Raw genomic sequence first — 25,406 nt, 5'->3', positions numbered from 1 at the left:
ATGAAGGCATTCAACTTGTAACAGATGAGGACATTAATAAATTCATTAAAAAAAATCATAAAATTTCCCTTAACTCAGATAGATTGAGAATTAAACATTGTTATATTACCCAACAAAACATCGGCTGCAAGTAAGTGGTCCATCACGCTATCCAAAACATATGTCTGGAACTCCTTCTGCTGTGTTCGCGTTGATCTTTCAGGGGAAGCCTGATTCAAGAAACACAGTGAAAAGATAATGAATACCCCTGAGGTCACCAAAAGGGAGAAGGGGTGTTCTAGGTGAATTTTTGTTTTTCCAGTCTCACAAACTTTATCTAAAAACTTAGGAATGGACATCAAATATACATCAGCAGTATGCAATTTTATGCAGTGAGCACTACTTCAGTTAAAATCCATCTTCTGCCAAGATGCCAATGCATCTTCTACTTCTTCCATAATAGGAAATGGAAAAGAACACACTCCTAAAACATGCGCCAATTTGTAACTGAACATATGGTTCAGCTGTGATCTCCTCAGTTCACATAACGACACTGTTCTGAAAACAAAGACAGATCAAACATCTAAATTCACCATCACTTTTGTGGGGACTTTTGTGTACCATTACATCAGCCTTGATACAGCCACATAATATAGACGGATGCACCAAATCTTTATTTCCTTTGCAATTCAAAGGAAAAAATACCATCACCTCATGGTGTTCCAGAACACGTTATCATATCTACTAAATGCTCCACTCAGCATTCCAGTGTTTTTAGGGCTATTTAATTGAGCTTGCTTCGTTTTGCACTCTAGAAGCTCAGCAGCACACACATATCCAGCACGCTCTTTATGAGGGACTAGTAACAAACACTGGCAAGTTGTAACAGATTAAAAAAAGCAGCAAAGTAATCAGAACAGATTGACACGGCCTCAAATACTCTTCCTGATATTTATGTAAAGCTGCACCACTTGACAATTTATTTTTTGCTTTGCAACAGCAAAGAGATGCCCAGCTACCTCAGAAAACGTGATAGGAGATCATATAAGCACACTCCATAATTCCAGCAACTGCTGAAGCAATCAGGGAGACACGGCAGCACAGGGATGAGGCAACAAGTAGCTAGGGGCTGAGGAAGAATGTGAATCGATGTGAACTAAATGTTTCAAAATACACTGTGCGAAGACACTGCGGATATATCAGAGCAGTTAAACTCCTCATTGCCTGCCTAACCATTAACAGAAGGCTGCTTTGCACAGCTGTCACAAACCTGAATGGAGATTTTGCAGGAAAATACAGTTACTCTGAATTTTTATAGCATATGGCACCAGGTGTCCTGCCACTTTTTTTTTTTTTCCTTTATCTAGTATGAATAAAACAGAGTACTTAGTATTTCTTCAGGGATTTGTAAGGATTTTATATTTCGAGCAAAACCAGTACAGTTGTCACAGGCTAATGGATGTATAACAAATTAATCATACTCTGCAAGAATAGAACTTAAGGAAAGCTATGCAACTAATGCTGCAGTGTTGAGTATCTACTGTTGCAAGCCACTTCCTGCATCACCAGATAAAAGGAGTTATTGGCTCAGATGCCAAAATATGAGCTCTAAGGAGAGCACAAAATAGGAACAAAACCTTGACACAGCGTGCTCAGTTACACGTGCGGAAGCTAACAGAGCCATTTGACTGGCCAAATTAAAGCTAAAGAACCCACCAATAAAACTGATAGTAGGAGAGAAGTGAACATAACAAGAAAAGATTCCATAAATAGCATGAGGGTTTTTTGCTCAGGCATTTAAGGGTATCACTAACATATGTAAATGCCAGGGCAAGGAAATAAGATCCAGAAGGCATTCCAAAAGAGAAGCTGAAATAAATCCTCTAATGTTAGCTTTCTTAGGTTTTCCAAGGTGTTAAACAATTTTTGAGACAATAACATTCTTTCTCTGTATCCCTTATTTAATGACAATTTCCAAGATTCTACTGAATGCCAGATAAAGGTAAAGAGAAACACCGAGGGGAAACAAGTGTCGCAGTAAGCTCAAGACAAAATTAACTTTACCTCTAGCAGAAGATCCACCAGAGGAGTCTGTTTGCTGGCTGGTGTGAGACACAAGTTATCAATTATCAGGACACGCATGAAGTCAAACACAAACTTCTTGGCAGGGTGATTCGTTAGGTATGTCTTGGTGCCAACATTGCAGTATTCTGACTGGCTCCTGTTCATGCCAGAATCAGCTGCAAAGGCTTTGAACTCTTCAGCTGGGGACCCAACCTCATCATCAAGATCAGTGACCTGTGAGAAACAGTACGTCAAAGCTCCAGAGCTGAGCAAATTAACAGCAGTCATTCCACTCCTCTATCCCCCACTTGCCATTTCAAGGCTACACACTTCGTATCTAGTTTTCTAACAGCTCTTTTTTTTGCAAGATTATTGTGTTCAGGATGAGGTCCAGCAGGCAAAGTATCCAAATTCTAGTTTCTGACTGCCATGGCAAAAAAGCCAGCAAAGGCTGGCATGAGTTACCTGAGCTAAAGGTCGCATTTCACATGGAAGATAGTTATGTACAAGAATCTCTTGGGTAACTTCTAAATACTTCGCAAAAATGCATATTCTCATAGCAAAAAAAGACCCAAAAGTTTTGAAAAATTTAGTAACTGAAGAATTAAAGGTACTTGGTACTTGAAGTACTAAAAAACAACTCAGAGATGCAAGGCTCTTCTATACAGGTGAATGCCAAGTCAGCATTACCAGAATTCCTAGTATCTCCTTCAAGTTAAAAGAAAAATAAATAATCTGTATGTCTTTATTAGACTCAGCAACATATACAGGTAAGTATTTTATCATATCTTATCCTAGTTATAGCAGTTGCTAACCTGTAACCTAATTATCCTTCCATGTTCTTAGTGTAATTACTTTTACATGCCGGCTAACAGCTGTTTGTTTCCTTTCAAGCTCTAGAAACAGCACGATTTATAAACAACAATTAGCTCAAAGAACACGTAAATTAATACCTTATCACATTTTCTGCTTCAGGCAGCAATGCAACGAAAGCTGGATTCATACAGTATCCTAGCTAGAGCTCAGCAGTTCCAGGTAAGACAAAAATACTCTGTTGTGGTTAAGCCAGAGAAGTGGGGGGAAGAAGCAGTTTAAGATTCTATCACATCCTCCAGAACGGAGAGGAGAAAGAGAAGCTGAGTCAGTCTTTTTCCTATTGTAAATCTGAGTTAACTTGATTCTTGTCTGAGAAAGAATCAGCCCACTAGGAAACAAATCAGTAGTGCATGTTACCCCTAAATTGAAGTTTCAGATGTCACTGTGCAGCATCTGCCTTTTGGTTGAGCGTACACCCCTCTCAGTTTCAAAACGTAGATACAAATTTTCCAGTCCAGTCTTTAAAACCATCAATTTCTGCACGACAAGTAGAGCTTTACCTTCATAAGGCTTATAATTGATAAAACCTCAGAAAGTGCATTTGTGGGAAAAAGAACAGAAAATCCAACTCACTGAATTTCCTACCATCTCAGAGTAAGGTCGTATGTTGAAAGGAAATACAGTTGCTGCCAGCGCACACAGGAACTCTGGGCTCATCCACAAGGAAACAAGGTCCGGCACATTGTGATACAAATAGCGAAAGAACTGCATCAAGGTGACGGGATATTCTCGAAGCCAAGAGCCTTCTTCCTCAGACTGCCACGGCTGGGTTGAAAAACAAACAGCACGTTAATGCAGATTAAGCTACCAGACGAACACTCCTGTCAGAGAAGAGCTGTGGTAGGAAGAATGGTGTGGTCAGAGATGGGGTGAAATGCATCAAAAGTGGTCAAGCGCTTGTTCAAACAGAGCAGAAACACGAGACCAAACATGACACAGTGTCAGAAAACAGATCTAGACCATGTCAGATGTGTTGGAGCATGTGTCAGAACAGATGACCAAACAGGTGTCCAGAGGACATGACCATAGACATGATGTCCAGACATGTGAACTGATGCCCGATCAAATGTGCAACAGAACACGTGTCTGAGAACCTCACTAACATGTGAGGAATGAGGCATCACATGTGACAAAACACACGGCTGCTGAGCAGGGCACATGATGATGAACACTTGACCCCAACGTGTGACCAAGTGTATGAACTCACAACATTTGACACATCAACTTGTAACAGGAATGTGGACCCCAGCAGGTCACCAAGATGTCTTCGGTCTGGAGAAGAGGAGGCTCAGGGGAGACCTCATCGCTCTCTATAACTACTTGAAGGGAGGTTGTAGTGAGCTGGGTATCGGCCTCTTCTCTCTTTTAACTAGTGACAGGACGAGGGGGAATGGCCTCAAGTTGCGCCAGGGGAGATTAGGGTGGACATTAGGAAATGCTACTTTTCTGAAAGAGTGGTCAGGTGCTGGAACGGGCTGCCCAGGGAGGTGGTGGAGTCACCGTCCCTGGAGGTGTTCAAGAAACATTTAGATATAGCGTTGAGAGACATGGCTTAGTGGGGTTATTGGTGGTAGGTGGATGGTTGGACTGGATGATCTCGTAGGTCTTTTCCAACCTAGCTAATTCTATGATTCTATGTGTTCTCTGGATGTGTGTGCTGATCACATCTGGATAAGTCAACACACGTGAAACATGCACCCAACGCTTCCCGGTGCATATTATAAACATGTCACCTGCTTGGTCATTACATCTGAACAGGTGCTGCTTTTCAAACATTTCACAAGATCATTTTCAGCAAATAAATGCTTTAGGTCCCAGTTAATACAAAAGTTTCCCACCAAGAAACCAACTTTCACTACTACTGACACTAGATTCAAAAATGAAAAGAACACATTTTTTTCTGGCAGTAAGTTCATTTCCTTCAGTATGTGGCTATTAATAGTCAGGGGACTTCTCTGCATATGGAAGCTTCATGCACAAAATCAGCAGCTATCAGAGCTCTGAGCAGATGGACTGGAGAGTCTCAAACATGCTGCCATGATGTTAAGCAGAAAAAAAAAAAACCCGTTATCTCTGCCAAGGGCATTTTATCCTTCTGCTTCCTGGTTTTGCTTTACTCGCAGCAAAATGCAAATCTTAGCCTTTTTGTGAAAAAGCAGTGCTAATTTTATGGCCACTAATATTGCTACAGGTAACAAAGTAAGACAGAATAACCCAATGACAATGATTGTTTTTACGCAAGTACTATGAGCCTAAATGCTGGCTGGGTTTGTCATGACACTAACTAAAACTTCACCTTTCCAATTTGGCTTTTGACCATATGGTGGGCTCAAGCAATTTTGTATGTTCAAACAAATGCAAAATACATATGCTTACTGAATTCAGCATGCTCCTCAGCATTCCCAACAGCAAGAAGGCAGCTTCTGTGCAAACAGTATGTACTGAAGAGGTAACAGTGCCACAAGAGGCAGGAACTCCAAATATGAATGTCCAAATAGAATCTAAATCAAACTGTAAGAGGTAAAAGAAGAGAAAGACATAAAATAAACCCTTTCTGCAGTGCAATTCGATACTACTTTACCATATCTATGACATTCATTTGAAAGTATCTAAATAATAAAGGTTACAGAAAGTAAAAAGTTTAATCCCCCAGAAATTCGTAGGGAGATCATGTGTCATGAGGCACTGAAGGAAATTCCTTCCAACCACAGAACAACACAACTGCAGCTCTCTCCTTCTTCCAAGTATTTACATCTTCTGAAATGAGAAACACCAGCACAAATGCTGCACAATCAACTCATTTTACTTCAGCATTTGTAGCAACAAAACTCACTAAGCGTCCCACAGGAAAAAAACATGAACAAGGAAAATATACCAAGTTGTATTATCCAGTAATAAATTTCAAAAAGCATTTAAAAATAAATAGGAGAATGACAAACTGCCCAAACTCTACCATTAAGAGCTCTACTGCCAAACATTTTAGATAGCTGCATTTCACTTCAGTTTAACATCACTGTATTTCAACACTGTAAGCAGAAGATGAGCTTCACGACTCTGCAATAGCATAGTGCTGCATGTGCTGCCAAGTATTCCTCTTGAGAAAATGTAGGCAGAATACCTTCTGATCTGTAACTTTTACCTTCCATTTCCCATTGAAAAGTGGATGTTGGCACTCTTGGTATCTGTTCAAAAAGGGTACCCTGGTCAACCTGGAGCAGGCTTTTCTCCATAAAAGCCTACACTAAGGCTTCCTATTCATTTACATACAATCAAAACAGGTTCCAGATCAACCTGCTCAGAATGATAATACATTCTTCCCCTAAGAACCATGATGCTTCCCTGAAAATACGAATTTTTTTTTTTAAATAACTGCCTTGTTCTGTCTGTAACCCTGTGACCACTCCTTACCACAACAACTCCCACTCTTACAAAAAAGTCATACCCCCTTCCATGTCAACTTGACTCCAGAACATCCCAGACAGAAACCAGCTGCAGCTCTGCCACAGCAGGCTGCCTTCCACATACTCCCACCGCATCTCATCCTCCCACTCCCAACACAGCACAGAACAGGATGCACTGACTTCTGAGTCAGCTGCAGGGGATTGGGGATGTTAATCCATTATTTTCTTTGACGACAGACAGAATAACACTTACATCTTACTAGGTAATCCCTACCTGTGAGCCCTGCTTACATCGGCCGCTGGTGATGGGCGCACTGACCTGCAGGTTTTCAGGCAGCTCAGTGACCGGCTGCTGCAGGAAAAGGGCCATGAGGAGGAAGTAGAGTGCAGGTACATTTGTGTGCTTGGGGAGAAGGGACTGCAGGACGGGGAAGCCTGGGAAATGACACGCATCTCGGTTTATCTCCCGGACTGTCGATCTTCCACCAGCACTCCTGCCAACATTGAACCCTGAGAGAAAGGAAAACAAAAGTCAACAATGATAATAGGTAAACGCCTGCGAAGCTCAGCCATACTGAAGCGTTGAACACAGGAGAGTACCTCTCCAGAAATTTCACACTATAAAAAACAAATGCTTGAATACATACATACACACTGATATCCATATATATATACATACACAAATGAGGAATCCAACTAATTAAATCCCTGCCAAAAATCTGCACAAACTCTATCAGCAAGATTAAACAAAAATCAATCTCAGCTGGTTGCAGTAGAAATCTTGGAGTCAGTATTTTGTAACGTATTTAAAAAAAAATACAGAGTATGAAAATTAAGGCAGTTGTATCGGTCATTGTCGTTTGACAAGAAGCAATTTTAAAAATATCTCTTTGGCTGCAGTGCAGCTTGGCATCAGTTAAAATGATACATATGAAAATATGAAAAAAAGGACAACTCCACATATGCTCTTCAAATGTGACTGTAAATACACATCTATTTTAGAAAGATTACTGAAGATGACTGAAGAAAATTATATTATTGGACATTTAAAGAGAATCTGTAACACAAAAAAATCAATGGCCTAAACTGTCAATGGGTTTCAAATTTTAAGGCATGTACATGCAAACATGAAGAAATTATTACACAAAATACAGATCGGAGTCATTATCAGCCGAACAACAGATGCTGCAGTATGTTTACAACTAACCTTTGCATACGTAACATGGTTTCTCAAATACCGATTGCCAAAGCTTTCCTAGTTCATTGCTGATGCAAAGCATCATCATAATACCATGAGAGATATGTTATGGGAAGCCACCATAAAGAGTCTGAATTCCCAGACAGCTGATTTATGTGAAGAATAAGGTGGCACAAGGTACTTTGACAGAATTCAAAGAGACAAAGCACAACAACCTGGACTTTATATTTCACTAAACTGTATTAAAGTATACATTTCAGGAAAAGTCCTCCTTCAAAATGAAGAACAGTGCAAATTTTAACAACTATTTTCATATAATAAACCAGTTTGGGAAAGTCCTTAGTGAAGAAACAGATCATTTACCGCTTTAACACAGAGTAGTGGCTACTTGCACAATCGCCCCAGAAATGACAACTAAGTTGTATTAACAGTAATTACAACTGCCCTGATGTAAAGCCAACTCCAGCTCCTGGGAAGACTGGCATTTAATTTCAGTGCTTTTGCACAAGGGTCTAAATTGGCAGCAATCTGAAAACCACTGTCTGCATATTACCAAAAAAAACCAGACCAACTGAAAATAGGATATATCCTGATCAAGGTTACCAAATAAAATGCCTGCAGATAACATAACAGAGGAAATAAAGTTAAAAGTTTGCACAAACTTGCATAACACGTACATTACTTCTCTCTGAAGAGTTCTGTTACCACCATTATAATGGCAGAGGGGAGAAGTTATTCTTTGTGACAACTTACCAAGCCCCTAAGATAATACTGACTTTAATATCAGGTACCACGTCTTGTTTTTCCTGAGAAACTCTACAGTGAATGCATAGCTACTTAAGATCCAGTAGTTCAGGGATGAAGAAGAAAAGGAATACTGAAATACTCAAAAAAAAAAAAAAAAAACCCTCCTGTCTCATGTCGCACACCTTCAATACAGCCTATACACAGACTTCTGCCAGTAGAGCCAGGGCAAACTACCAGCTACAAACTCCGTAAAAACTTTTAGGCAACCAGAAGGGCAACACCTCCACTGCCTATTTACCAGAAAATAACATCTTTTACTTCAGACTCTTGGAGATGTACTTCAGACAGCTTAGTGATAGCTCAGAATATAGGACTAACACCTTATACCATCCATTCTAGATTCTGCAGGGTAATGGAAAACTCTAGTAAGTCTGGATAAACAAGATTTTAAGAACCCCCAAAATAACCTTTAGTAGCAGCCAGGGGGCATACGTGTGCACAAAGAAGGCATGACAGCAAGCTTCGCAGAAAAGAAGGGCTGAAATGTGTGCTGTATGCACACAGAAATTTCCCAGGTAGCACAGATCCAAACTGGTAATTCTAATTTGCATAGAACTCACTAGACAAAGCAGCACAGGTTTATCATTGCATGATGCTGTAACTAATGCAACTAATATTTTTTTCTGAATCTTCACTTGCTTGAGTGTAGCATCTTGTGTGATGTCTTTGCCTTTAGCTCAGATGTGCTTGCCCACAGGACATAATTAACCATATGCTGACAGTGATACAAAACTGACTGCAGTTCAGCTTCATGCAGATGAAAAGGTAAGACTGAACTATAACAACATCTGTGCAACGTCAACTGTGTAGAACCACTCAGGAAATCTATTTATTCACAGAAAAACAAAGGGCAACAGCATCTGATCAGAGCAGAGACAACAGTAATAGGAAGGATGCAGACATCAGGGAATTTTCATACCATACCTAGCACAGTACCAATCTTATTGGTCAAGACAGAATCCGTTTGATCAAGCCAGCCTCCACCACTGAGCCCTTCCTTGAATTTAATAAGGATGGACTGATTACTCAGCAGGACCACAAGAATTCGCATGGCAGCCGTGACTGTGGTGGAATGCAAATGTTCTTCCATGAACATCATAATCCAATCAAACCCCAGGGTCTTGACCAGTTCTTCACAAGCCCTAACAAAAGAGAAAAAAGTCACACATTAAAGCATTTATTCTCCTACTAGACAGCATAAGTCAGTGTCCTCCACTACAGAGCAATCTTCAAGACTGAAGAAAATTCAGACCAAACCGAGCATTTTCTGCATGCTTAGTTTAACCTACCTCTGAACAAGGAATGTTACTCTGCAACTCTCACTAAAGAGAACCCAGAGATCGATGTCAGTTGTTGTTTAGGTGAAGGGCACGACTGAATATAGCTAACTCGGATTGTTCCAGTTGGTTTAACATTTCACCAAGTGCTGTTTTTTGTAAGAAACATGGAATGCTGACCTGAAAACATTTGTCAACCAACTGTTCTTTCTAAACACAATTTGTTGAGTCATACGCAGATATAGAGTTTTCACAGGTACTTTTTTAATAAAATATTATTTTTAAAACCAAAACAGTTTATCTATTTATTTTACTAAGAAAAGAATTGCTTGGGAATATTTTGAGAAAATACCATCATATAATTTCCATGTCTGAGAAACACACTTTTTTTTCTTTAAAACCAGGATGGTTGAAAATCAACAGCACATTCAGGAACAAAGTGGTATTCTAAGATTAACAATTCGAACGCTGACCCTTACTACTGAAGCCATTTGATCTTCACCAAAATGAGAAATGGATTATCCCACTTCTCTAAAAACACAAGCATTTTCTTTCAATAGATTACATTTTCTCCATAGCCACGTATGAAGTTAAAAGTCAAAGCAGTCAGCCATTCAAACGTCTTCCTCCTGTATCCTCCTCAGTCATGGATCTCAAAGTTTTAACACTGACAATTCTATAATCACTGTTTTTGTTTAGGAAGTAAAACTAAGAATAACACAACTCTCCCCCAAACTAATATGTATGATGTTCCCCCGTCAAGCTTACAATAATGTTTTCTTCTGTTGTTTGTCCCTTGAAGTGTATTTACAATAATCTAGTTAACCATGCTCTTAAACTTCTTGTTTTTCGAAGATTCAAAACCAGAAAGTGAATGCAACAGCCAAAAAATGTGCAACTTACACCTGCATCTGCTTACTACAATCATTATCATAGCAAAACTGAGAACATAAAACTCAAGAATCACGTACTCTATTTCTGCCAGCTTATTCAGCAACAACTGTGTATATCATTCAACAGTTCCTATAAAATTACACTATTTAACCAAGGAATGAAATGGGGCCTATATAATTGTCTCCCTTCAAATTAGAAAATATTATCCTTGCTCTATCTCAAGTTCTTGGTACTTACTGCAAATTAACAGCTGTCTTTTCTTTGGAGGTATATAGAAGCTTCAGGAGGATATCTAAAAGCCTGTTCCGCAGTAGAATAAGATTAGCTGAAACAAGTCCTCCAAAATCATCCTCAGTTCCTAGACAATAAGTACAAACAGAATTAAGCAAAAGTAGTCTTCTGGAACATGGACATTTTAAAGGCTATTCATAATTTCCATACACAAGTAAATTCAATCTGCTGAGAGAAAGCTGTGCTAGAGCACAGACAACCTGCTACACTTGATCTGGTGCATAATGCCGAGAAATGCTTGGTGCTTCCATTATCTTTTTCAGAAAGCATTTTTTGAGCTTTAAGGATGGATAAAAGGATATTCCATCTTCTCAGACAATTATCTAAACTGAGGTGTTCTGCATTAGCTAAGCCAACTGGTACCTGACATGCAAAAAAACAAAAAGAAACGTGTAAAAGCTCACAACAGCTGGATAAACTTTATGCATCCTATGGGATAAAAAATAAAAAATAATAAAAATTTTAAAAAGGATAGTTTCCAGTTCCCTCAAAATGTAAGACTTGGGAAGAATGATTGATTTCCTTTTCTTTCAAGTCAGATCTCTGAACTCCTCATCAGTTGAAAAACAAGCTTACTGCAAAACGTGCCACTACACAGCTCAAGATCAACTTCACTGCTATTTGTTGAATCCTTTTTATTGTACCTTACTACGTCAAAGGAGGAGCACTTTTTCACAATATTACAAAAATGAATACTTGAGAGGAGACACACAAAAAAACAAGACATTCTGGACACGTTCTGTGCCCTAATTTTGTGCATAAGCCACAGACAAGAAATCAAAGCATCTTTGAAGGCCATAATACAGCTTAACTGATGAAGACCAGTAACCTAAAAATATGAAATCTGATGCCCTCTGCCTCACACTTCCTCTCTACTCCTGTCTCAGAGCCATTCTACCCATTCTACCCACTGCCTCAGGTAGGCAAAAAGCAGCATAAGCTCTGGATAACCTGGAAAAAAACAACAAAGAGGGCCAGCCCACAGTGGAAACACAAATAGGGATCTCTCTCCTATATCCAAGTCACTGTTTTTTAGTGATAAAGGCTGAAATGTCTTCATCTTTGAGACTGCAATAAGAGAAATCATTCAGAAAGAAGAGGATAGGCATGACGCGCAGTGATAAACGTACAGACTACCTAACATTGGTCTTTAGGAAAAAAGACTAATGAAGTTCACTAGGAAGTAGAAATCCATCCCTGTTACTTGTTCCTGCCTACCACTATATTTCCCAAGGGATACAGAAACAGCATTTGACAACAGTAAAATCCACCACCTGCCTAGGTCTTTTCTCCTAGGGGAGACTGAGCAAAACCACAACAGCGTATCTTTTCTTTACGAAACAAGAGTAGAAATGTTCTCAAAACAATTAAATATAAGTATTATTGAAGGCTAAAAATATATATATATATATATTTTTTTTTTTTTAAGAGGAAAAAATATCACCCTATATTGCCTTTTTTTTTTTCCAGTTTCTTCACACCCAGAGGGCAGATGCACCTAGCACATCCCTCTCCCATCCACATAATGAAGCAGAGATACACAATTAAAGAAGCACGTCAGGGAAACAGAAGGACAAAGTGCAGCATTAAGTGAAGAAAAACAAGAGCATGTGGTTTTTGCACTGCTTTGCACACAATACTAAGAAGTGAAGTTTCACAGTTACCTGTCAGCCATATTATATGAAAATGATACTGCTGTATATCTTAAGTATTTAAGCACAAAAGAGAAACTATTACTCTTCCAGTATTTCTAAGTCATGCAATAACTTACCGCTGTCAAGCTTTTCTTCATGATTTATTTCCATGACTACAAACTTCTCACAGACTGCAAATGTAGGTAAAGTGGAAGAGATGAACTGTCCAAACCTTGATATACACAGAAAGAACATCATGCATTGATATGACAGATGAGCCTTTACCTATCAATAATTTACACCTAATGTAAAATCAGAACACTAGTGAAAGGGCAATATACAAAATCTCTCACATTTAGAGGTTGATAAAAACAGCCTAAATCTTAAGTTGCTAGCCAAAAACCAAAGTAAAGTATATTAATAAGTGGAATCTTGGCAGACAAGTTTGCAGCTACAGGACTCAGCAAACTTGAACGTTCAAGAAAGAAAGTGTGGAGACACCTCCAAATCCAGGTAAAAGGAATTTCACAAGTTAAAGAAAAGAGAACAAAACATTCACCAACTATTACAGCTGAGCACGTATATCATATGAATGATTTTTTTTGATGTAATAACATTTATGTCTACAGCATGAGGTGATACAACACGAGGTCGCAGTTTTCAAGAACAAGATGATGATCAGCTGCTCAAAGAGAGGAAATGGAATATATTCCTCTTTCCCCCAGAATTAACCTCAAAAGGTCCATAGCTACTTTTCCTAAGCTGTCTAATATGTTTATCTTTATTTCCAGGAAACAGAAATGGTGATGTTGGAACACTCAAATTTGCACTGGAATTTCACGGAAATTTAAGAGTTACATCTATGCTGCCTATTCTTGAATTACTTTCTGATGTTTCTGATACATTTGACTGTACTTGACATAAGAAGCTGAAAATAAAACCACTCATAAGAAAAGAACATCCAAGTATGGTAATAATTTATCCATTTCCATAGTAATCAAACAGGAGATGAAAAAACCCAGTTAAGGAGTTCAACTCATTTAAAAACATTTCACATAGTCCTGAATGGATGAGTTGCAACTATTAATGTAACTTTCACCGGTCTTAATTATGCAAAATAATACAATTATACATAATTACTATCATTACACCTAACAACCTTAAATATTTTTCTGTAGTGGTGATTTAGAAAAAAAATCTTGAAATTAACCTTTCATCAGAGAATCATCAAAGCTGGGTTTTAACCAGAAGCATCCTCATGCTCCACCTTGAGTTAACAGTCAATTGAATTTAAAAGTGCTCAGTATTTCACATGAAAAACAAAGCGAGAATAGGGCTCCATTGTTACTTCTCTGCAAAACACTGAGCAAGTTCTATCATTCAGTCATACCTCTTTAGATATAAACTGAATTTAATATTTAAATCAAGGCATTTGAAAAATTATTATGCCTATGCCCTCAGTCACTTCTTGTAGGAAAAAAATCAGTACAGGAACTTTTTACATAATGTAAAAAGTAACCATTGTTACTCCACAATGGTTTAACTGTATGTATTTTGATCAAGATCAGCAACATAATGAAAATACCTAAGCCAGACTGAACATGGGCATGGGCTACCTGAGTAAGTCATAACTGCTGGGGAAGCCTTGAAGCAAGAAGCTCAGCACATTACTAATTGCAGCAATAGTAGGCTGGGAGAGAGTCATATCTCGAAGTGTCAAGAGCAGCCTTGGGATAAGTTGGAACTCCCTCATCAACTTCGCATTCTTTGCAGCTTCGCTGAAAGAAGGAAGGAAAGGAGGTGTCAGTTTAAAATTGGAGCATCCTCTACATATCACCTAATCTTGCAAGCCTCATTAGTAGGCTGGCACCAACTCGTACCTGGACTCTGTGAGAAGTTCGATGAAGTGCTCAAATAATGACAGATGAAGTTCATACGGTGCGTGAAGCCAGACCTGAAATAGAGAATAAAGAATGATTAAGGTTCGTACTCGCATCCAGCTGAAGACTGTAAACTTACATTCACACTTAATTTATCAAAGGTTATGAAAATCTTGAAGAGATTAAAACTTTTACCTGGCCACTGCACTCATAAGCTGACTGCAAGGTTCTCAATTATTTTTTCCTCAAATTCAGTTAACTGTAGTGCAGATTGAAGTAACACACATTGGTACCAAAGAATCTCTGTAAACGTATCGTGCTTGAAATTTAGAGTTACAGACAGAAAAAATTAAATGTTACCTGGAATTTTTCTTTAGACAGACAGTAAACTGACCCAAAAGTTATTTAGGGTTTACAATGCCGATGTGAAACGCTGGATGGTACAATCGTGTTTATTTGACTGAAGTGAAGACTGTCTCTTTGTAAGACAGTCATCCTATCTTCTGTCCACACTGAACTCATGGGCCTTCCCTTATTTTTTGTTTTGCCTTCCTCTTTTCTTTGCTGCTTTTTTTCAGTCTTTACCCAGCATTTTCTGCACAGTATTTTAAATGATTTAGATCTCCTACCAAAAAAAACCCAATTATTCAAAAGTAAGAAAAAATATATAAAAACAGAAAGTTCAACGTTACAGCTTCAGATCTTAAAATTGATCCGCTATTGAATAAAACATAATTAATGTGTGCAAAACAAGCTGCAATGAAAAATTCTTTGCTTTTTTCTTCAAATCTTATCTAAAATGATCAGAACAATCTTTTCCTTACTCTGCTTAGCACAAGAATAGAAACACCGAATTGATCAGATTTTCATGAAATAATTAGCATCACTGATTTCTAAATACAGAAATAAAAAAAATAGGAATAAAAAAATCACAAGTCAGAAAGGTGACCTTTTGAGGGTTCTTGAAATTTTCTTCTGAGTGACTCACAGACTTACTACGTGCAGTTATTTTTTTTTTTAATTAATACTGTACGCTTACTCTTTCTCCTGTTGTTGCTGGCCTCACGTGAAAAAAAGATGACCCTGAACTTTAAAGTATGACGTTGGATACTACAATAGTAGCTTCTGAGTGACTATAAAGTTGATGAAATTTCTCAGCTGGTTCCTTTGTATATTAAATAAATAAATAAATGAATAAAAACAAAATAAACCAAGAGCATTCTGCAGAATTCACGACTACGCGAAGATCTTACTCTGCGTGAAAGGAGTTGGGCTGTGATTAACAGCCTTCTCTCTGCTAAGCAGTTCATCTAGCTTAACAGTCTATCATAACAACCACCTGAGGTAGATGCAATAACCTCTATTAGGGCTTATATTTAATTTTGTGAGCGCAGAGGAACCATCATTGTAATTCAAAAGGTTTGTTAAAAAATACAAAAAGAATTATTTTTTAAACAGCATAAACTTATTTCTAGTTTTAATATCTTTATAAAAAAAGAAATTTCAGTGAATTTCACTTCTTGTTTTTATTCTGTAATTATAGTGTATTATTGATCTTGGCAAGAGTATTTTTGCTTGCATTCAAGTCCAATTCTGTTAACACGAAGGCAACAGGAGTTTTTCCTAGACAGGACCCTTAAAAAAAGATTCAGGAGTGCTTTTAAATGCTGAAATGCATATCTAAACCAGTAAAATGAGTAATTTCATGGTTTTCTTTTTTTTTTCTTTTTTTTGAAGTATGTGAGAATCACAACAGCTTCACTCAGTCTGCATCAGGTACAGATAATACAAAAGGAACAAACGGCAAACAAAGAGTTCCATGCAATGCCTAACACGGTCAATCAGCCTCTACCACAAATCATGTCTATTACATTAGCATTTCATTCTGAACTTGTCCATTTATCCTCACTTTAAAACATGATAACTTGAATACTTCATAGGTTGTGCAAGCAGAATTTTAACTACTTCGCTATTAACTTTGTAGAAGACATATGATGAAGTCATTCCAATGTGCTGTATTGAAAATTTACCTCCTACTTTTACTTTCATTGCATCCTTCATGCCTGAATATATTTACTGCAGCAGAACACAAGTTAAGATAAAATTATTGTGGAACAGAAAATTACAAAACATCCAGGAGTTAGACTCAGTGATCCTTACGGGTCCCTTCTGTGATCTTCAACAAAAAGCATAAATGCCCTCAGTACCTATGATTTGTTTCACGAGTGATTCAAGACCAAAGTTATCAATAATTCTGCACCTGAGCTATTTTATCGTACAACATCTAAAACAGCGTTTGAAGGATAGTAACTTAATCTGCTGTTGTTCAGTATTAAAAGTGTGCTGTTTGCCAAATTACTTGTTAACCAGTATCATCATCACTTTTCACGTCACTTTACATACCTCAAAATCACAAAGCAGATCCTGGAAGGCAGTGGAATTTGGAATAATGGAGGTCTCATGCCCACTGTCAACAGTTCCCACCAAGGAAAAAGTCAGATGGAGAATGTGACTGTTCAGAAGGGATCGCTTCTTCTTTAACAGCATTGCGAGCAACTAAAATGAGTAAACAGATAAGGAACCCAATGACAATGCAGGCATGTTATCTAAGAATAATAAAGCACGGGTGAAATGGCTGCATCCCTTTTAAGAAGGTGCATAAACTACCTCTAGCACTTGACAGTTCTGATGAAAAAGCTTGAAAATGGCATTACTGTTGATTTAAAAAAAAAGACAAAAACACACCAAGAGTGTACCCAGGATGCCCTCCAGCTTGTGAAACAGCTTCTGTTCTACACAGCAGAGCGTAGTAAGTAGTTAGTTAGTCTACATCAGGCTAAATGGAATCAAAAGTTTCAACATAACTATACTAACCTCTAGCATTAAAAGGTTTCTAAACATGCAGCCCAAACCACAGGCACATATTTAGTTTCAATAAAACCATCTTCATCAGAAATAGAAAATCCACTGGCCACATGAAGATATTCTTTTTTCCAAGTCAAATAATACTTTTGCATAACTGATTCTGCTTACTCTACCTCAGCAGAGAATTAAGAAGTTTAAAGCTTGAAAATGAACAATATCATTAATTATGAAGTCTATGCAATCTTCTCAAAATAACAATTCTAGGAGCCTCCTTGTTTGGTTCCCCTCACGTGTTCAAGTCCTCTCTTGCTGGTAGACCACTGATACAGAAGCTCCTATGTTTGTAGCAATGAGCTCATGTTAACAACATTAAGTGCCATTTACTTTTGTAGCAATGGGCTCATATTAACAGGGTTAAGTGACGTAAGTTGTGCTCTTCCTTGCTATTAAGGAAGAGCGTTTCAGCAGAATAATTGAATAGACAAATCTGCTTAAAAGAATTTTCCACCTTGCTCTTTAAAAGCTATCCAACTAACTAGTCTCTGTTAAACAGCCAAGAGCTTGGTAAACCCAAGAGCACAAACTAAGGTCACTGTAACACAACAAGGAATTCCCATGGGAATTGCTAGCAGAGACACTGAAATTCAACAAATCCAATCTGTTTTAAGGTATTTCTCACATACCTGATAACCTCTGATTCTTTCCATTTCTTTGCTGGCTAGTGGATTGCTCTTTACTACACAGACTAAAGCCTTCACAGCTGCATACAGTCCCTCTACATCTGATGCCATGGCCACAAGTCCCAGAATAGCAGCAGCTCCACCAATGTACTGCAGAGTAGTGGCAACAGGCTTGGGGACAAATGTTCTTACTCCTGAGCAAAGGCAGTGAAAACAAATTAATTAAAATAAAGTCTTGTAGGAAATCACTGGGAATTCATGTAAGTAATTTGCATTCTAGCACTGTGTGATTCATTAAAAGAATATCACTAGGTGAATTATGACACCACAGAAGAGGAGGTGATGGAAATTTTGCACTGGAAAATAGTTAATGAACAAAAAACAAGTAAGTATTTCCATGTGAATGTACTCATATGAAGTGAAAAAAGCATTCCATACCACAAAATCAAAAAAAGATGTCAATATAATATAAAAATGTAAAATAAATTTAATGATACACCATAAACACCACATTGTTCAATATTGTGATTCATCTTCTGGCACCAAGTTCTTATCAACAATTCATTAATAACGTTTCAACTTTATAATTCTCAAATACTCAACTCACCCAAATATCCTATCAAAGCTGCACCAATGGAGCGTGCAGGTCCATTCAAGTGCCCTGCTGAGTTATGTAGCAGCTTCACAGGTGTAGCATTTTCATGAGAAGAAATTGCAAGCTTTAGGAAATGAGGGAGAAAAAAAAAAAAAAGAGGATCAGAAGGGTTTAACTTTTACTACAAGAGCCTAAACATAACCTGTGTATTTTTATCCCATGATAGAGTAATGCAAAACAAAATTAAACTACACCACAGTCATTAGGACGTCTGCTATCATAGTCTCCAGAGTTTAAGGAGGATTAATCTAACTTAGAAAAAAATCCCAATATATGGTCCTCTGTATAAATAATTCACTTAAAGGAAAAATGTAAACCAATATTCAGATGTCCAAATGCACAGTCAGAGACCTATGCTATCAGATTTGTTCATCCGCAGCAGTGTAAGTATTGCTCAATTATACCATCTTAACTCTTTTTCTACAGGATTACAACTGCTCTCTACACTGAAAAGCAAAAATATCTTCATAAAGAAGCCAAGCTACGTAGCTAGTGGTAATTTCAAGAATAGGAATAAAATCTAGAGTCTTCACTGTTCTTTTTTAAGCATTAAAGTAATTACAGGCAACTCTTCTGACAAGTATATTATTGTTCCTAGTTCCTATGAGCAAACTGTCTTGAGAAGTCATAAATATAAACTCATCTTCCAGTGTACCTGTTTGGCAATTGCTTTACTATCCAATTTGTTGTAAACCTTCCTTATTTTTGCCACTGTAAAAGAGGAAACTGAGAGTGCATAGAGACCAAAGGAGACCTTCTCTTCTGGTACTAAAGATACTGGACATGGGTTGTTTCCTTCACACTTGGAATCTTTGCCTGAAAACACAATGGAAAAAAGAAAAAGCATTGGTTCTCTCTTCAGTATTAACAGTAAAATATTGAAATTACAGTAGAGGACAGGTATTGGAAGAGAGCTTTTACAGACACATGAGATTTAATATTGCTTTTACAAATTTTCTCACCACATTCAAAAGTAGATTGATGACCTATAAGTCTACTGATGGCATACAGATCTGCTATTTAAAACAGAAGGACAAAATACAACAAACGTTTTCTTTCAACATCTACTTAATGGCAACGGGTAGCCCATGGTCTGGACATGCAATAAAAGATGTAGTTCTTTTTAATCTCAATTTTTGGAAGGTAACATTACTCCTATTCTCAGTCTCTACCCAGCCTAAGAGCTGTTTGCTTTCATTTCAATGTAAAGAAAAATGCATTTGGTCCATTTTTACATGTGGCAACAGGCTTTACACAACCGTGTGCTAAGATAACTACCTTTAGAATATGGTACAAGAGGTGCAGGACTGATTAAGGAGCAAAAGGTTCAGGAACTGAAGAGAAGATCTAGCCCAACCTTTTGAATTTTTGAACCTTTGCTCCCATATTGGAGGCTTCTTGGAAGGCACTGCAAACATAACAAGTGACAGCTGTCTACAGTACTCAAAGGAAGCATGCAGAACATAGCACCTGAAAGCTTTGCAGAGATTCTCTTATACATCATCAGTCTAAGTCAAAAGGTGTATCTAACAATAGTGAAACATATTAATGGAATTAAAAAATCATGATTTTTTTTTTTACCTAAAACTGAAATAAATGACAAGCTTGGTGTCTATGTAATTTTTCAGTAAGAATCACATCTCTGTTGAGTCTCACTTGAAAGAATTTCAGATGTCTCAGTTTCCACATAAATGAAATATTCTTGAAATTGTCTACTCACACGGATACCCTGAGAACATTCCTCCACTTCCACAAAGAAAGGAATCTATTCTCCTGAACTAAATGCTCTTTGAGAGCTCTTCCCAAGGCCTGAAGAGTATCAGGTCTTTCTCGCTTAAATGCAGAACAAATTCTCAGAAGATAGCAATCTTGATTTGCAAACCCAGAGACAGAACTTCTGAAGTAAGCATGGTACAGTTAAATGGCAAGTCAGACAGAATTTCCTTGGAAAGAACAACAGTAGAAGATTGCAAGGACTCTTCCCTTCTCCAGGATTCTCACAAATAACCACTGCATTAAGGAAAAGCAAACTTCTTGGGTAGAGAGGCCAAGACAAAAAGCTACAATAAGGAGCTTTGTGCTGTACCCTGTTTCAGGGTACATGCACAGTGCGCATACCACAAACAGAATCTTATCCCCAAACAGAAACATATCCTCTGTTCTGGAGCAGACTACTCCTGAAACACAATGAACAGAGTAAAGTTCATGCAGGAGAAATATGTTGCCACGCTGGACAAAGTCAACATGTTAAGAAATGAACTCTCTTAAACCACTGTAGGATGCCTGCTGAATATGATCTTAGAATAAAGGTAGGAAGATTTTTAATTCTTGGAAGTGAATGTACAAATCTATTCATGGAGTTTGCTCTGGCTAATGTGGTGGTTACAAGTGGCACAGAGCTAGTGTGCATTCCAGGAGAAACGGTAATTAACAAGCAGATACTTAAAATCAGAGTTGTTTGCTGAGTTTGACCTGTCATCAAAAAAGCAAGTAGTTGACACAGATCTGTACAGGACAAACAATTGCCTCGCACTCTCTGGCTCAGGATACACAAGTAGAACTACCTGCTTTTTCATGATACTTTGGTATCTCACAGCTTGAACAAATTCTACACTTGTTTTGTTGTTGTTTTTTTTTCTATTGCCACTCCACTGAAAACATTTACCATAAAAGCTAAAACTATGCATTTTCTGTATATCCTTTCATTTCTTACCACTCTCTTCATTCTGCTCCCTTCCTTGAGATGATAACGGTTTCTCATTGGAAGAGCTGGAAAGTATTGTGGTGCTCATGGAGAAACCCAACACAAGGTTAAGATAATTTGATGTCTCCTGGTCTCAGTTATGCCATTTAAAAGCCTAATGATAGCCACATAAAGGAATGAACATCTTCTGACATTATACTAACATGAGTGAATAGGGAACTGCACAGAAAGACAGGGAGCCCTACAGAACAGAAAGATCTCACTGGTGACAGCTCATCTCACCAGAGCTACTGCCAAATCCATTGCCCAAATTGGTAAAGACAGGCTATGGAAACACATTTCTAACAAGGTTATTTATACCTCTTTACTGTCTATCCCGTTTCAGTCTCAAACAAGAATACTTAAAAATTGTAATAACATTACCCGGATTTTTTTTCCCAGCACATGCTTTCAGACTATCTGCATCATACTCCCTCCTGTTTGACTTGCCCCCCACTGTCCCTCGGTTGACCTATTTGTAACAATTCCATTTCAAGATAGTTACGTTTAAAGCACAGAATAAATTGCAGATTTTTAAGTAAGTATGAGTGCCATCAATAGAAACTGAGAAATTAAAATGCCTTTCCTATATTACCTTGCACAGATAAATATAACAGCATGAATAATGACAGCATTAAAGATTTCTAACTAGTTTAAAACCAAATGAGGAATACCAGCACTTCTATTATACTTCAGTATAAGAACTATCAAAACCACATTGTAATAGTAATTAGGATTTGTGTCTTCTTCAACAGTAGGTACTAATCTCCTTCCTATGAACAGCTTTTCCTCTCTGCTACTGCCTATTCTCTTTTTCACGCCTTTTCTGCCAAAAGATTCAACTAACTCAGGCCACCTTACTGAGTACCATTTGAATTACTTACATGGCACATATACTGCTTGAAAGCTTCCAACATAATTTGGTCCCAGCTCATAAATGGTGCTAACTCCAGGGGCAGGCAGAACTTCCTCCAGGAAATGCGTAGGGCCCAAGCGCCACACCAGGGATGAGAGCTGGCGCTGCGCAGGTGGTGTGCCAATATAGGCATAGACAGTGCTGACTACAGGAGGATTGGCAGAACCAGAGCCACTGGGACTGCTATGAATATAGTGAAGCTGTAAGGGAGAAAAGTACAGCAAAGTTATTGAGAGCATCCAGGTACCGTGAAAAGAAAGTAGATACCTTAGAAACACAGGGAAGCATTCTGCAAATCAGGGGACGTAGCAACTGATCGATAGGTAACACATGGTATTCTGACACCATATGGTAAAGGTGAAAAGCATTATCCAGCAGGTAAATGCAAAGATCTGAAGTCTAGTGATTTTCCAACAGCCAGGGTGTGCAGAGAAACACAGGATGAAAACATGGTGAGTTCTGTGGTTAAAAATGCAGAAGATTGAGGTTGTATCTTGCCTCTAAAAGTGTGGTACTTCATGACTGTTGTAGTGTTTTTTTTTTTTTTTTCAAAATCAGTAAGACTACCCCAATCTTGTGTCCTTTTCCTCTCCTTGTTCGATTTACAAAAATAGGCCTCTGATAATTACGTCATTTTATGCTGAAGTGGATACAAGATCACCTCAAATTGATAAGATTGTCAGATAATAGTAAACAAATGTTTGGATAAAATGCTGGCACATATGTAGCAGTAGTAACAATCTCACAGGGATTGTCCTCCTACAGGGTAAAAATTCTATGACCAGCTATCGAATGTAGTTATGTATGCTCAAGCATAATCAGCATATCGAGGCAGGCAGCATAACAACAAAAGTAAATATAACACTCTCTTTGCAGAAGCAGCAACAAACACAAAATTTGAAAGCTAAAATATCCTTTTACCTATAGCAATACACTAACCTAAATGATTTGCACCCCATAGTGCACTTAGCTTACTCCCTCTTTAACCCCCATGCCTGCCAGGTGCCAAATACTTTCATTATCAGTTACAGGTTAGGACAGGGCCCCACTTTTATTCCATGCTCTCTAGACTTGGCCTCCTAGTTTGTCCCAGCTGTTAAGAAAACACTGACCTCTACAACTACATGTATGTCATCCACACTCAGCTGGTAACAACATTTAACATCTCAGAAGCAAACACTTGACAAGGGCTATTTCTTGGGGTGGTAAGATGGCTGGAAAAGGAGAAGCCTGGATAAATGTGAAGATCTGTATCTCTATAATGTTGCTAATGTTCAAAAATTAGACCTACTAAATGATCCTGGAGTAAGTCGTCTTCATCATTTTGTAGTTCTTCTAATCTAGTCACACTTGCCTCACATGCAATGAGCCATGCCCGCTTCCCTTCAGTATTGCTATTGCTCATACATAAGAAAACACTCATTATCTTCTCCTTAACAGAACTGAGGCTGGAAGCTGCGTAGTGAGCAAAGATCTCCTTTTGAAAGGCTCCTCTTATTTTTTATGGATATGTATGCACAGAGAGAAGGAGATAACTTCAAATCAATAAAATTATTTCAAGATTTATTTTACCTTAACAGTGTTAACAAGCTGTCCATCAAGGTACAGTGCTGCTGTACTGTTCTTCAGCATGCCTTTACTCATGACCAGAACCAGGTGATGCCACTGGCCTTCTGCAATGAGCTCACCGCAGCGAAAACGGGCACAACAAGGAAGAATTTCATAAAATGATGATTCTTCACTGAAATCATCAACTAAAAGGAAAGTAGCAGTTAAGAGAGCAACAGCAAAAATGTTATTAGTTTGTTTTTTTGTGTCATCAGAAAATGCAAAAAACTACAGTAATACGTTAAAGCCAAAATGTCAGAAAACACACAGATAACAAAGTAACCAAAAATACAACTAACTGCGTACGAGTAAAGTAATACAATTAACAAGATCGGAATGTTTTAAATATTGCTTTTAAAAGTACAAGAACTGAAAGAATGAATGAATTTTTGAAGGAGTACTCAGAGCACATTATCACAATTAAACAGACTAAACTTCTGAAAGTACTTGCATATAAGCCAGCGTGTAGTTTTGTTGCTATCAACAACATGCATCTGTTATTCTAGCCCCAAAAATTCCCTAAGAAAATTCTCAGGATACTTTTAGACCGTTGAAAATTACATTTTACTTCTCTATTTCTACTTTCCCATTACTAACTTTTCACATTTCCCTTCTCTACGGGCTACCGTGTGACTGTGCTGCAGCAGGGTCTTCTCCAGAGGACACAGGGGAACCTGTACTCTGTACATCTAGACCATAGACATAGATAGACACCTAGACCATCTCCTCCTGCTCCAATCTTAGCATCCATGGAGCTGTTTCTCATAACTATTTTTCTCACTCTTCACTCCACAAAAGCTTTTTCCCCTTATCATGTATCTATCTTCAATGTATATTGCTGCCTTCAGTTCTCAATAAACAATGTCTAATTTTTTATTTTTATTTTTTCTGAAACACATCCTTTGATTTCACACCAGAAAGCATGCTCAATTTGCAGTACTCAGGTCTATTAGTTTCTCCATCACAATCATCAGAATCTCCCACTCTCTACTTGAAAGCCCAAAAAAGAAACAAAGTTGGACAATTCTACACTAGAGAACATTTCAACAGAAAGCAGGAGTTTTTCAGATCTCTTTTCATTCTTTCATGTTGAAGGAAAAGAAACTAATCCTCTTACTTCAATAACAGTGCATACACAGAGAACACTACCGTCTTTAGAAATAGCACAAGGAAAAGGATAAAAGCAAAGTTCTTAGAACTAATTTCCAGATACAAAAATAATCTTTCCTCAACTTCTTTTTCTCCAGCCAAACACCTCAAAGTGCAACTCCTGATCACAAAAAGAATCCCTAAAGCATTCAGTTTATTCTCTCAACAGACTGTCAGCACTTTCAATCCCACACACTGGCAGGCCAGCTATCGCTATTCTTTAGGTAACAACCTGCTCAGAACTTGTCCGCACACCATCAGCTGCTATAAGCCATCATAAGGCATCAGTCCACCAAAGCAAAGTATTCCATTCACTTAAAAAGGAATCTTTGTAGGCAGAGACCTTAAAATCCTCTCTGTCAAAGCCTCTTCAAACCCAATATATTTTAAAGAGTTAGATATGAGCTTACAAACTAAAAATGTATAATTTACTGGTCCAGTGCAGGCTAAAGCAATTACTATGAACATAAACTCAGGCTTATTCAGTCT

At 38.0% G+C, this 25,406-nt stretch overlaps 1 protein-coding gene across 8 annotated transcripts in view; it reads right to left on the bottom strand.

Annotated features, from left to right (window-relative positions):
* The window catches only part of WDFY3 (WD repeat and FYVE domain containing 3), a 142,078-nt gene that overhangs the window by 34,748 nt on the left and 81,924 nt on the right, over window positions 1-25,406 (bottom strand). For 5 of the 8 annotated variants that reach the window (XM_021394984.1, XM_021394990.1, XM_021394992.1 and 2 more), the window contains 16 exons: window positions 23,733-23,914; window positions 22,129-22,360; window positions 19,157-19,317; window positions 18,454-18,565; window positions 17,850-18,040; window positions 16,705-16,857; window positions 14,302-14,375; window positions 14,038-14,199; window positions 12,559-12,653; window positions 10,734-10,854; window positions 9,250-9,467; window positions 6,595-6,830; window positions 5,296-5,430; window positions 3,493-3,684; window positions 2,044-2,277; window positions 110-209 (listed from right to left, as the gene is read on the bottom strand). In XM_021394984.1, the coding sequence (XP_021250659.1) occupies window positions 110-209; window positions 2,044-2,277; window positions 3,493-3,684; window positions 5,296-5,430; window positions 6,595-6,830; window positions 9,250-9,467; window positions 10,734-10,854; window positions 12,559-12,653; window positions 14,038-14,199; window positions 14,302-14,375; window positions 16,705-16,857; window positions 17,850-18,040; window positions 18,454-18,565; window positions 19,157-19,317; window positions 22,129-22,360; window positions 23,733-23,914 (2,598 nt within the window). The remainder of the gene's footprint in view (window positions 1-109; window positions 210-2,043; window positions 2,278-3,492; window positions 3,685-5,295; window positions 5,431-6,594; window positions 6,831-9,249; window positions 9,468-10,733; window positions 10,855-12,558; window positions 12,654-14,037; window positions 14,200-14,301; window positions 14,376-16,704; window positions 16,858-17,849; window positions 18,041-18,453; window positions 18,566-19,156; window positions 19,318-22,128; window positions 22,361-23,732; window positions 23,915-25,406) is intronic. The other 3 variants (XM_021394987.1, XM_021394991.1, XM_021394988.1) reach the window with 2 other exon arrangements.

Source organism: Numida meleagris, chromosome 4, assembly GCF_002078875.1.
Source record: "Numida meleagris isolate 19003 breed g44 Domestic line chromosome 4, NumMel1.0, whole genome shotgun sequence".
In the NCBI taxonomy this organism is placed as follows: Eukaryota; Metazoa; Chordata; class Aves; order Galliformes; family Numididae; genus Numida; species Numida meleagris.
The sequence above is the reverse complement of the archived record's forward strand: the minus strand, read 5'-3'. Positions and strand labels throughout refer to the sequence as shown.